The 12,815-nt window shown below is 38.8% G+C and overlaps 2 protein-coding genes across 2 annotated transcripts; both read left to right on the forward strand.

Moving 5' to 3' along the window:
• Positions 1 to 250: 250 nt before the first annotated feature.
• On the forward strand, positions 251 to 5,294 carry LOC137731491 (probable methyltransferase PMT2). The gene is made up of 7 exons (XM_068470611.1): positions 251 to 584; positions 1,248 to 1,899; positions 2,045 to 2,255; positions 2,365 to 2,659; positions 3,099 to 3,470; positions 3,859 to 3,936; positions 4,695 to 5,294. The coding sequence occupies exons 2-7, from the start codon at positions 1,255 to 1,257 to the stop codon at positions 4,918 to 4,920; spliced, it is 1,827 nt and encodes a 608-aa protein (XP_068326712.1). The 5' UTR covers positions 251 to 584; positions 1,248 to 1,254; the 3' UTR covers positions 4,921 to 5,294.
• A 2,013-nt stretch (positions 5,295 to 7,307) lies between these two features.
• Positions 7,308 to 9,201, forward strand: LOC137732480 (protein PHYTOCHROME KINASE SUBSTRATE 1-like). Its single transcript, XM_068471794.1, has one exon. The coding sequence runs from the start codon at positions 7,611 to 7,613 to the stop codon at positions 9,111 to 9,113; it is 1,503 nt and encodes a 500-aa protein (XP_068327895.1). The 5' UTR covers positions 7,308 to 7,610; the 3' UTR covers positions 9,114 to 9,201.
• Positions 9,202 to 12,815: the final 3,614 nt, after the last annotated feature.

Here is a 12,815-nt window from a genome sequence, read left to right on the forward strand (position 1 = left end):
AATTTTATAGAAAAGTTGACGATTAAAATTTGTTTTTATATAAAAATTCCGCATCAACGTACCATAGTTTCCACACCATCCAACGACCAAAAACCATGGAGACCCACCCAATCCAATAATTTGCCAACTGTCTCTTCACCGTCGGTATTGGAATCGCTCCTTAATTGGCGCGTGGGTCCCCCTGAACATGATGTGAGCAAGCACCGTCAAGCTCCAAACATTTCTTAATCAAAGGTTTAATAAAAGTTTACCCAAATTAAAAAAAAAATGTAAAATCCAGTTCCCCATATGAATGCCACCACAATTCAGGAAAGGATCTCATCGCCCTCCGTCACCAGATTTTAAAGCTTTTTGAGATTTTTCAGAGGCTTTGCGACAAGTCTCCACCGCCATTACTATCTCAGCGCTGAATCCTCCATCACCACGCTCTCTCTCTCTCTCTCTCTCTCTCTCTCTCTACATCATAATATCATATTCTCTCCCTCATCATTCACACAGAAAAAAGAGAGAAAGATTTTCCCTTTTTTCTCTGATACGGCGGATAGATCTCGACCCTCTGCTCGCTTTTTTCTTTAATGTAATTGGTAAGTGATCTGACCATTCGCACCCCCTTTTTTTCTTGTGCAATTTTCAGTAATCTGTGTTTAATCAGCTGCTTAATTAGCGTTTTCTGGGTTAATTAGAGTTTGATCCTTGGTCTTTGATAAATTGAATTTGAACTCAGCACAGTGAAAGCTCTAATCTTTGTTGGTCTCGTTTGGGAAACAAGAAACTGTGGAGTTTTAACTTTTAAAGCTCCAAGCTTCTCTCACTAGCTCTTTTTAAACAAACAGAGCATTAACCAGTATGCAAGTTTTGTGCTTTTATAGTGATTAAAGAGTATTTTCTTGATTTAAAAGGATGCTTAATTAGTTAGTAATGGATGCATTTGGATCATTTAATTATACTTAATGCTGTAGTAGCTTGGTTAATAGGGTAGTCTTTATGTTCTTGATTAATCAGAGAATTTGAACCCATCTGGATCTATGGACTGATTTTGCTTGTAATTGTATAGATGATGTTAAGTTAAGCGAATCTAATGTGGGTTTTGGGGTTTTTGACTTAACGATGCACGTAAATCGTAATTAGACAGGTTTGTGGTGGGGTGTATGTGTGTGTATGTGTGTGTCTGGGGTGTTGCTGTAGTGGATTTGCACTTTTCAGATTTCGTTGTCTGTGGTAATGAATTAGTTTGGGAATTATTTCAGGCGCTAAATGGCTCCGAAAGCGAATGCAGATGGTCGGACTAGGAGCTCGGTGCAAATTTTTATTGTAGCTGGTCTGTGCTGTTTTTTCTATATTTTGGGTGCTTGGCAGAGAAGTGGTTTTGGAAAGGGAGATGGTATCGCTTTAGCGATCACTAAGAATGAGGCTGACTGCAATATTATTCCGAGTCTAAGTTTTGATTCCCACCATGCCGGTGAAGTTGGAAATATCGATGAATCTGAATTGAAGCCCAAAGTTTTCAAACCGTGTCATCATCGTTACACTGATTACACCCCGTGCCAAGATCAGAAGCGTGCAATGACATTCCCAAGGGAAGATATGAATTATCGAGAGAGGCATTGCCCTCCTGAGGAAGAAAAGTTACATTGCCTTATTCCAGCACCAAAGGGGTATGTAACTCCATTCCCCTGGCCAAAGAGCCGTGACTATGTACCATATGCCAATGCACCATATAAGAGCTTGACGGTTGAGAAGGCTGTTCAGAACTGGATCCAATATGAGGGTAATGTTTTTCGATTCCCTGGTGGGGGAACGCAGTTTCCTCAAGGGGCTGATAAATATATTGATCAGCTTGCTGCTGTGATACCAATAAAGAATGGGACAGTAAGAACTGCACTGGACACTGGTTGTGGGGTATGTTGTGTTCCCCCCAGTTCACTGTATCTTTAGCCTTGATTCCATTCTTTTATGTTTTCCCTTTCTCTTATCTGGGAGAAAATTTGACATTTTCTTCTATTTGTGTGATCCATATGATGTAACAATGGTATATTTTTCGTAGGTTGCCAGTTGGGGTGCATACTTGTTGAGTAGAAATGTTCTTGCCATGTCGTTTGCGCCAAGAGATTCCCATGAGGCACAAGTCCAATTTGCTCTTGAGAGGGGTGTACCTGCAGTTATTGGTGTTCTGGGTACAATAAAGCTGCCCTATCCATCCAGAGCCTTTGACATGGCTCATTGTTCTCGTTGCTTAATTCCATGGGGAATAAATGGTAAGCATTAGATACACCAAACTCAGAATACTACTACATGGTATGAATTGTTGATATCTAATAATCAGTAGTCATTTCTAGCATTAATTTTTCTATTTGTTATGTACAGATGGAAAATATCTCAAGGAAGTTGACCGAGTTCTTAGGCCTGGGGGTTATTGGGTGCTTTCGGGTCCTCCAATCAATTGGAAGAATAATTACCAAGCATGGCAGCGTCCCAAGGAGGATCTTCAGGAGGAACAGAGACAGATTGAAGAAGCTGCTAAACTTCTTTGCTGGGAGAAGAAGTCTGAGAAGGGTGAAACTGCCATTTGGCAGAAGAGGGTAGATTCTGATTCATGTGGAGACAGACAAGATGATTCCCGTGCTAACTTTTGTAAAGCTGATGAAGCAGATAGCGTCTGGTATTTCCCTGTGCTTAAATTTTGTTTACCATTCTCATTTTTTTAATACTTGGAGGCCTTTGTTCAGTTATCAATTGATAAGAAGACTTTGATTCTTTTTTGGTCTCCTCTAATAACTTTGCATGCATCCAATTTGTGTGTTTCAACTTTTAAAAAAATGCCAGCATGTGTAGGATGATGATGGAAAAATATGGGGCAACTACTTTTAAATGAACGCGAATGGTATACAAATATTGTTACCTTAAAGTTTTTAGCAAACAGGGTCTGTAGTTATCTGTAATGAAAAGCCTTGCAGAAATATTTCTAGTTTCAAATTTTGCATCAAAGGGGTCCTGAGTTCTGGTCAGGTTACAAATAAGAAAACTCCACGTATCAGCTTATGCTGTTAACATAGATATACTTTTTCTTATTTTTTTTTTTTCATTTGGGTTGTTATCAGGTATAAGAAAATGGAGGGATGCATAACTCCATACCCTAAAGTTTCCAGTGGGGAGTTGAAGCCGTTTCCAAAAAGGCTTTATGCTGTTCCCCCCAGGATTTCTAGTGGGTCTGTTCCTGGAGTTTCTGTTGAGGACTACGAGGAGGATAACAACAAATGGAAGAAGCACGTGAATGCTTATAAACGAATCAATAAACTAATAGACACAGGAAGGTATCGCAACATTATGGATATGAATGCTGGTTTGGGTGGTTTTGCTGCAGCAATTGAATCTCCAAAATTGTGGGTCATGAATGTGGTGCCCACAATAGCTGAGAAAAATACACTGGGTGTTGTTTATGAGCGAGGATTGATTGGAATCTACCATGATTGGTACCCTACTCTGAACTTTTCTCCCTTGTCTAATTGTTCCTCTAGAGCATCCTTTTTAGCAAATTCTGTTGACATTCCTATATTTACCACGCTTACTAGACTATGTGCTTTCAAGATAACCATTATAATGTCCTTTCCTGCTATAAATGTCATCTGGCAGAGAAGTCAAAACATGTCAATAGAATTGTGCTGCGTATTTTACAGCGTGTGTATGGCTATGTCCAAAACGGTTTTAGAAGTGAATTATATATACCAATCATTTCTTCCTTAAAACAAAAAGTTACTAGGATGTGTTAAATAATTGTGAGGTCCTGGTGCAGATTTCGCTTTCATTAATTTTGTTCATTTGCCAACCATTTTATTCTTTTTTCTGGTGATTCTATATCAGGTGTGAAGGTTTCTCTACTTACCCAAGGACATATGACCTCATTCATGCCCATGGTGTTTTCAGTTTGTACAATGGAAAGTAAGTTGTATATCTTTATTAGTTATTATTTTTTGGCTTTCGTTAGTTCTTTTTTCACTCCAACGGAGAAAGCCTTAGCTCAATCCTCAAATTATTTGGTGTAATACCTAATGAGATATTTTGTGGGCTCAGTACATAGAAAACAGTGTTAAGCTTGATTCTATTGCTGGTTTCAGTATGGATGGATTGACCTTGATGATGTTAAGCTCATTTAGGTCAACCTGACATTCTGAACTTGTTTAGTTTCATTCAATCTTGGCTCTCTACCCTTTGTGCTTTTTCTCGGTCGAATATTGTTCTTGAAGCTTATTGGATTGGCCTGCCTTATTATTCATGTCGAACGATTAAGAATGGTTAATACAGTAAACTTATTAGGACGTTCTTTTACGGTCCAACAGTGATTTTCCTGAGCACTTTGCTGCTAAACGATGCTACATGAAGCCTGTTAGTTTGAGGGCGGAGCGACTGTTTTGGTTACAATAGTATATGTACATCTAATACCAACTATTTGTTAACTTGTCATAGTAAGAATCCGACTGTCGTGTTGCGGAACCATCTCGATGAGGGATAGTATATGTAGATCCAATGAGGGGTAGTTGTTAAAGTAATGACGGGGATCCCATACTTGAAATAGTAGACGTAGAACTAACTTCCTCAATTCCAGATTGTTTCTTATGCCAAGACCAATTCAATAATGTTTTGCTTATTCTTTCCTTCTGCTTTTCTCTGACTGCTAAGCTGTATTGAATGTATTGCAGATGCAACTGGGAAGACATTCTTCTAGAGATGGATCGGATCTTGCGGCCAGAAGGTGCCGTTATATTCCGTGATGAAGTCGATGTATTAGTTAAGGTGAAGAAGATAGTCGGAGGAATGAGATGGGATACTAAAATGGTGGACCATGAGGATGGTCCCCTTGTACCAGAGAAGGTATTGGTTGCTGTCAAGCAGTACTGGGTTGGAAACTCCACCTCCGTGCAATGAACGCCTTAAAGGACTGCCTCGAGGCCTCAACGTGGATCTAAGCTGGCAATGTTCTCTGTTACAAGTCCTCACAGGGATGTGTATTTTTCCAGTGCCCACTTTTGCTGCCCGACTACTTCATACTTAGTAAGGAGGAGGGCTTACACAATCCAAGTTCGTTAACTATCTTCCGCCATGTTGCTTTGTAGTAATTTACAAGTAAACAAAGCCACAGAGCTACATTGCTTGTATGTTTAGAGTGTCATTCATTTTACAAAACCCCTTTTTATTATGTTCACTTTAACGAAAAGCTCCCGATACTGTTCACTATAATGATAGTGTATACTAAAAAGTTAATTCTGGTACTATTTATTTTACCTTTTATTTTGTCCTTATCGTTAAAACTCAAAGTTTTCAAGCTTTTTTCATTAGTTTTCTTTTTATTAATCGTGTATGCCACGGAGGCCAAAATTCGAACAAACACTAGCTTCCTTAGCTGACTGTCGAAATTCTGAGGTATGACTTGCACCGTGCAGATTAATGAGAACTCGAAACATCGATATTCTCTGGTTTTTAAGGTTTCCTTTCCACTTATACGATTTTACCATTTTCGTGGACGATTCGACGGCTCGTAACATCGACATGAAAACTGCATAAATCTGGCCAACTGTTGTTGACAAGGTCTTTGGTTTGGAGTCTTGGACTTCTTCGACGGTAAAATTTCGTGTGGACTAGATTTCTTGAAACCGAAGGCACAAACCAACAACGATGGAATTTATTGTGATGGGATGGAATTAAATTTGTTGGTTTAGCAATGAATTCAAGCATTAAGACAATGTCTGCGTGTAATATTCATATCCTCATGTCCTTTAATTTCATAAATATACTAAAATTTTCAAAATTAAGATGCGTCTCTTATCTGGTTAAATTTTATCTCACATTAAATATGAAAGTCTTATGATAAAAATTTAAAATATCGTGGACCCCTTCACTCACTGGCAATTTGTATTGAATTGGATGCTCACATTCTAACAAACTTGTCAGAGTCTTTGACTAACCACGCCGGCCCGGCAACACATTACACAGACTCTGTTTGCAATCTTTTCACTGTGTTTCTCAATTATTGATGCATAATTTTTCTGACTGATGAGAAGAAAAAAAAAAAAAAGACAGATAAATGGTGTTCAGACTCCAGAAGACACAGCAATCTGTGGATATTGAGACGACAAATTCTTTGTGTCTTCATTAACAAAGGAAGATGGGTGCTATTTGTTTTATCAAATGGCTTGTATATCAGATCGACTACAAATATTTATTTTTCACATAGAAGCCATACTCTTGATTATTCTCTAGAAATTGAAAGGGATGATTATTTAAGAGGTTTGTAGTTCAAGTAGTTGAGAGTATACATTCATGTATCTGAAGTTCTTTGCTAAATGTAGTTCAAGTAAAAATGAGTCATTTTGCTATGGTCTGGACATGCAGTCTTACCCTTGTTTCGCAAAGAGGCTGTTTCCACATGATCTTTTAGTCACAAAATGACAACTTTTCCGTTGCGCCAAGTCATGTACGTGTATTTATGTGTAAGTAAAAAATTTCAGTAGCCAGTCTGATCACGTGATTGTACAGTATCTAAAATGCTACTTCTAAGAGTGTCTAGCCAAATCACAAGATCACATTGCCCTACTAAAATTTCCTATATATGCAAGAGAGGGTAGCTCTACTGCTCTAGATCTGTTCTTAGTCATATGTCCTTGAAGAGAGAATCATAAGTTGAAAATTTTCTGTATTTTTGGAACCCAACAAGTTGATGTGAGCTTCTCATGTTTGTAGGCGTCCAAATGTTCGAAAGCAAATTAAAGGACCATGTTATATGACATCCACAGATATGGAAATCGAACCAAACATTTTACGTACCGTACATTTGGCGGATTTCTTGGAAAATTACATGTCAAGTCAGATATTGTGTGTGTGTGTGTGTGTGTATATATGGATTTGGATCCTCTTCTGAGCTAATGAAGAGGATCCTCCTGATCCATCATTGTGGGCTGTTGGATTTTTATCCAACGGCTACAAACATGAGGTTTTTTTAAAGTTATAATAATTATAGCCGTTGAATAAAAATTCAACGGTCCACAATGATAGATCATGAGGATCCTCTTCATTAGCTCAGGAGATGATCTAAATCCTCTATATATATATATATATATATATGTCTCTCTTTCTCTCTCTAATGGTAACACGAAAACCAATGATTTTTCGTCTTGAAGAAAAATGACAAACTGTCAAATTAGGCAACCAAGCAAACATGTCCCTACCCCTCTTAATGTACAACTTTGCATGTTCCATGATAATCCTCTACCTCTACATATACAAGAAGACTTCTCAACTAGCTCTCTCACCAATCTTGTCTTCTCCGAGCCTCTGAACTATTCACCAAAATCCTCCTTCTCCTCAATTCAGTTCCTCCTTCGATTCGATCCCTCTTATCTTCTGTTTCAAATTTTCTATTTTTCGGTTTTTTTTTTTTCTTCATCTTTTTGTAGTTTTATGTGCTTTAAACCAATTTGTTTTCTCTACTTTTTGTTGTATAGAGTTTGTTCGAGAATTCAACCCTGCACTTGAGGTCTAGAATTTGGTTCAACTTTAGCTTTTCGGTAATATCACTTGTATCAAAAAAGTTTCTTTGGGAATTTTGAGTTCTCTTCTCTATGGCTATGGTTACCTTAAAATCGACTAGCATGGCGAACATATCGCAAACTTTTCCATTCGAGAACAACGCCGCCAACCGTGATGCCTCCTTTTCGTCATACTTGAGCGGCAATGAGGAAGCCTTCGTGCGTAAACTTGCCGATCAGGTGAGCAAGGAGCAGCAGCAGCATAACAATAACAATCACTTGGGTACAAAGAAGGAAGCAGCTGACGACGAAGAAATTGGAGTTTTTGGAGCTGAAAAATACTTCAATGGAGTGATGGATGAGGAGACGAGCGTGACAAGCTCGAAAAGCGGCAGCAGCAGCAGCACGAAGAAATACCATCACAACAAGGATAAACCAGTGAGTATGGATCACATGAAGATAAGGGTTCAGCCGGGGACTCCGAGTGTTGAATCGAGCTTGAACAGCCAAAGCGCCTTGCTTCGAAGTGCGTCGAGAAATCCTTACCGGACAAACACAAGTGAGGGACACAGACAGAGGAAGAACTTCTTTGCCAGCCTTGGCTGCAATTGTTCGTGTTTGGATAAGAATTCGGTTGATGTGGATGAACACATCGGAGAAATCAGCTTCAAGAAGAACAACCATGGTGCAAACACAGGCTGCTCGATTACACCAATCGATCATAAACCTCCCGGCGTGGCGGACATTGTTGATGAAGTTATAGTTGATATGAACAAAAGCAAAAAGCTCGATAAGTTAGGAGTTGGGTCGGGAAGAGAGAACTGTTTTGCTTTCCCAACTTCAAAATACGGAGCGGGGAGTTTGCCGGCGAAGATGCTGCCTTTTCAGCAAGCAGAAGAGGAGGCGGAGAAAGTGAGGAAGTCTTTGGAAGTGTTTGGCTCCCCTGTGTTTGGGAAGCGAAACAAGTTTTTCGCCCTCGAAAAAAAGCTCACAATGCTGCCGTGGGATGAGTTTCCGGCGAATTCTGGCCATGTAATCTACAACAACGAGTCGGATAGTGATGCAAGTTCGGATCTTTTCGAGATTGAGAGCCTCACCGGCAGAGCAAACCCTTTTCTTGGGCGGCAAGCATCAGATGCCGGCTCTGTGACGCCAACGAATTGTTATGCGCCGAGTGAGGCGAGCATAGAGTGGAGTGTGGTCACTGCCAGCGTTGCTGACATCTCCATGATGTCCGATTTCGAAGATCACCAGAGACCAGCTAAAATGGCTCCAAATTCTACGAATGCCAAAGCAAGAATGAGCAAGGAAATTCCGAGGCACCGCGCCGGAGCGCTGTTGGGTTGTACGAGCCAGAAATCTGTGAAAGTTGCCGGAGATGCACACAGAAGTACATATCAACATGAGAAGAGCTATTTCGAACAGCACGTCACGCTCCGCCGGGCAGAATCATACGTGCCAGGGACAAGGTTTCAAGCGGAGACAACTAGTAAGCTTACAGGATTTGATGCCAGAGTCCAAGGGCAGCGTGCTCTTGCAGCACGGCCGCTCCCTCGTTCACATTCACCGCACGCTTCACATCTTTTGTTCATGTAGTAAAGTAAATCTATTTATTAATGCAGTATATATAATGTATGGATCATAATTTTCTCTGGAATTTCTACCATGTATGATTAAATATTTTTCTGTAGTAGTAGTGATTAATTCCAAAAGCTGCTTCTTTAAAAGTTTTAGAGTGCTGGCTATAACAATTACTGAATTTAACGGTTGATGTGTGCTAAAGAATTTAAGAAATTTAACAAGTGTATCTAAACCACTTAAAAGTTAAAAGGCAATGATTACTATACATTGAGGTAGAGTACCCTCATTATAAAAATTTCTTCAATACATTAATGTATGACATTCAATACTGAATTTAACGGCTAAATATACGCTGACTATCCAATTTCAATACGCAATAGCTCTTTTAACTTTGTATCTAACTAGTTTTCTTACTAGTTCGTTCCAACCTTTTCTGCAAGAAAAATGCAAGATTTGATGTGCGTTGCTGGCCTATTACAAACAAACTGGTCAGCAGACGGCAGTGCACAAGCACTTTTCTCCCGCCACGCGCCGGAAAACTGTTTTTCAAATGCTTCCTCTTCCTTGACATGTTTAGAAGGCTACAAATTTATCTTCTTTTTTTTTTCTTATATTCTTGTGGATTCAAAACCTGAGGCTCCAAACACTCCACTTTCAATGCTTCACAAAAAGGCAGCTTAAACTGGAAGCTAACATGGTCGAGTTGTCAAATCTTTTGTCTATATTCCCCTCCAAGGACCACACCTGAAGATATATATATAGCAGAAAGCCCTAGACAACGGTAAACTGTTAAACAGTTGCGAATCTTTCACACTTCTTTCATCCTTCACAGTTGCTTTGAATTTCAGTAGAAACAGAAATAGCAGAAACATTGCGTCCAGTTTTATGAACAGAAAGCTCCCCATCATCAGAAACACAAAATTCAATCAATCCCGGCCCACATCCAAAATTCAATCAAACCCCACACTGGGATGGATTTTCTTCCCACTTGTAACAAGTAATATCTGGGTATGAAGCACGCATCTGATCTTTGAAATGATTGTCCATATGAAGCAGACGTCCTGCATAGAGAATTTATATTGGTCTTAGAAGCAACATCAGATAATCAGGACAATACCTGGCTTAGGCCAGCCCATGGCTTGAGTCATTCCTTCATTATGGACGACGTGACATTATTTTTATTGGACTATTTCTCGTTCAATGACAATGTAACATCATTTCATTGTAAAAAAGTGATAATCACAACCTTGGTTCTCTTTATTCTCATCTAAAGCTCATGTCTAGAAAAATTCATTCAATTTGAGAACGTTTAACCATTCATATATATCGACAAATTAAGAATTAATATAACAAGTAACATCCTCATAATTCATTGTCAATTTAAATCCCTCAATAATCACACATAACGTTCTTTACATTAGGTCCCTCATGGGGGCTAGAAAATTTCATAAGTTCGGAAAAAAAAGTTCAAACAAGAGGGTGGCCAAAGGCCAGAAGGGTTGCCATGTGTTCCTGAATCCAACCTCCAAAGCCAATAATTCAATCAATTTAGTCTCCTCTTACTATTATTTTTCCACTCTATCCATCTATATACTATTTAATGTCGATCTTTCAATTTTAAAGGAAGGAATGTCTGCCAAAAAATGGCATAATCTCACCATGAAACATTCATACCCCCATTAAAAACCACAGAGCATAATTGGATAAGCATCAAAATCTGCCATAACTTGCTTATAAATACACTGGCCCATTTTTAGCCCTTCCATTTCAAATGCCAGGACTAAATATTTAATTTTGGATTATAGAAGGATAACAAGTCAACTGCAGAAAAGGAAATTCAACAATCATTTTTGGCAAAATCGAGCGTAGTGGCGTTCTAGGATTCATGTAGTCGACCCCACTTAATGAGATAAGGGTTTGTCGTTGTCGTTGTATTTCAATCCCAGAACTAAAATCCGAATGAACAATAATATGAGGGATTACTAACGACAGTTGGGTTTCTACTTTGTACCAGTAAAGCTCAATGGTTATGTTGTTTGTTGGGAAAGCTTTTAGAAGCATTCCAATTATCTTTGACATGAGAACATTGAGAAGAGTAGAGTTGAGCGAGAGAAATTTGCACGTCAAGGCGTGTACACATTATACTATAACCTTGTGAGGTGAGAGGCAGGCACAATAAACCCCGTAACCTTGTAAGAAAAGTAAAGTTAAAACGAGAGAAATCTGCCTGTCACAGTATATAAAAATTTACGAGAAGATAGACGAGACACAAAAATGTATAAACTCCTGACATGCGAATTGTTTCCTAGAGACATGCACGTGAAGATGTAAATTCAAGGAGGAAGAAGTGGTCGATGGCGGCCATAAGTGAGAGAGAGAGAGAGAGAGAGAGAGAGAGAGAGAGAGAGAGAGAGAGAGAGAGAGAGAGAGAGAGAGAGGACAACATTGAGGACCATGGTTGTGAACTAACTAGAAAAGCGTGGCAAAGTGAGCACCACACAAGAGAACCATGAATCTTACAAAAATCGAAAGAACCATCAATCTTAAACAAAAAACTATATCCGTTTATCCTTTACCATTCCTCAGGTGCCGGTTACTAGTACAGAAAAACGATGCATAGGATTTAGTGGTGTGCGTTCGAATTTCCATCCTAATAGAGTAATTTAGAATATCATATTGTCTCATAACCAAAACATAGTGAATGGATTTGAGGTCGGTCCTCGCTCCTCAGTCGACATTCTAAACTAACCCTTTCCAAATTATCAGCAAGAAAGGTATGGTAGAGTTTGATATAATGCAGAGAGCGATCAGTTCGGCACAACAGTGAGTTCTGGTTAACTTGTAACCGGTAAAACTATTTCCTATACGCATTGGCCTCGTTTGACAGCTCAGCTCGGACTATATTACTCTTTTAGTCGAAATAAATAATTACCGAATAGTACTGACTCAATTAGTTGGACGTTTAGTGCGATCGGACTGATAATCGTATTATTTATATTGCCACTGTACAGAATGGGAACACTTCATACAAATATTATTTTCTTCAAACTATTATTATTTTTGAAACTTTGCTGAACAATGAAAAAGATAAAAGAAAGGAGAAAAATTGCTTCAAACCAAAATAATTTTAGTAACTTTGCACATAATAACCTATGTTAAATGGAAAAAAGGAAAAACTGAAGGAAAAAAAAAAACGAATTAATCATACACCGATCAAATTTTGGGATAGGCATATCAGATAAGCATCTTTGATCTGGCATGATGAACCTTTCAATCCAACAAAACTCCACCTCTCAATTTCTCATACTACTCTTCCAAGATCCACATTAAAAGCTCCAAAAATGGTAAAACCAAAGAAAACCCATATCAAATTAGATGAAGATTCACTTTAATTAGAACCCAGAAAGGCAGAAAGCTCAAATACCTATGAATGAAGCAAACTTTTTATCCAAAAATCAGAGCTTTGAAGGAGTCTGCAGTTAAAAAGACCAAGTTCTTGGTGACGACGATGAAGAAAACCCAAAAGGCAGTGATAAGAATTTGTGAAATCAGTCGACAAGAGAAAGAAGTAGAAGAAGAAGGAATACTTTCAGTTGGAGAAGAAGATGGCCGCACAAGCAAATCACGAGGAAAATGGAAAGAACGATGAACTTCTGTTTTAGCATTTTTTGAGAACCCGACTAAATAATCCAGAGGTTTTTTAGCGGAGAAGTTATA

The sequence above is a fragment of the Pyrus communis genome, chromosome 4, assembly GCF_963583255.1.
Source record: "Pyrus communis chromosome 4, drPyrComm1.1, whole genome shotgun sequence".
Lineage (NCBI taxonomy): Eukaryota > Viridiplantae > Streptophyta > Magnoliopsida > Rosales > Rosaceae > Pyrus > Pyrus communis.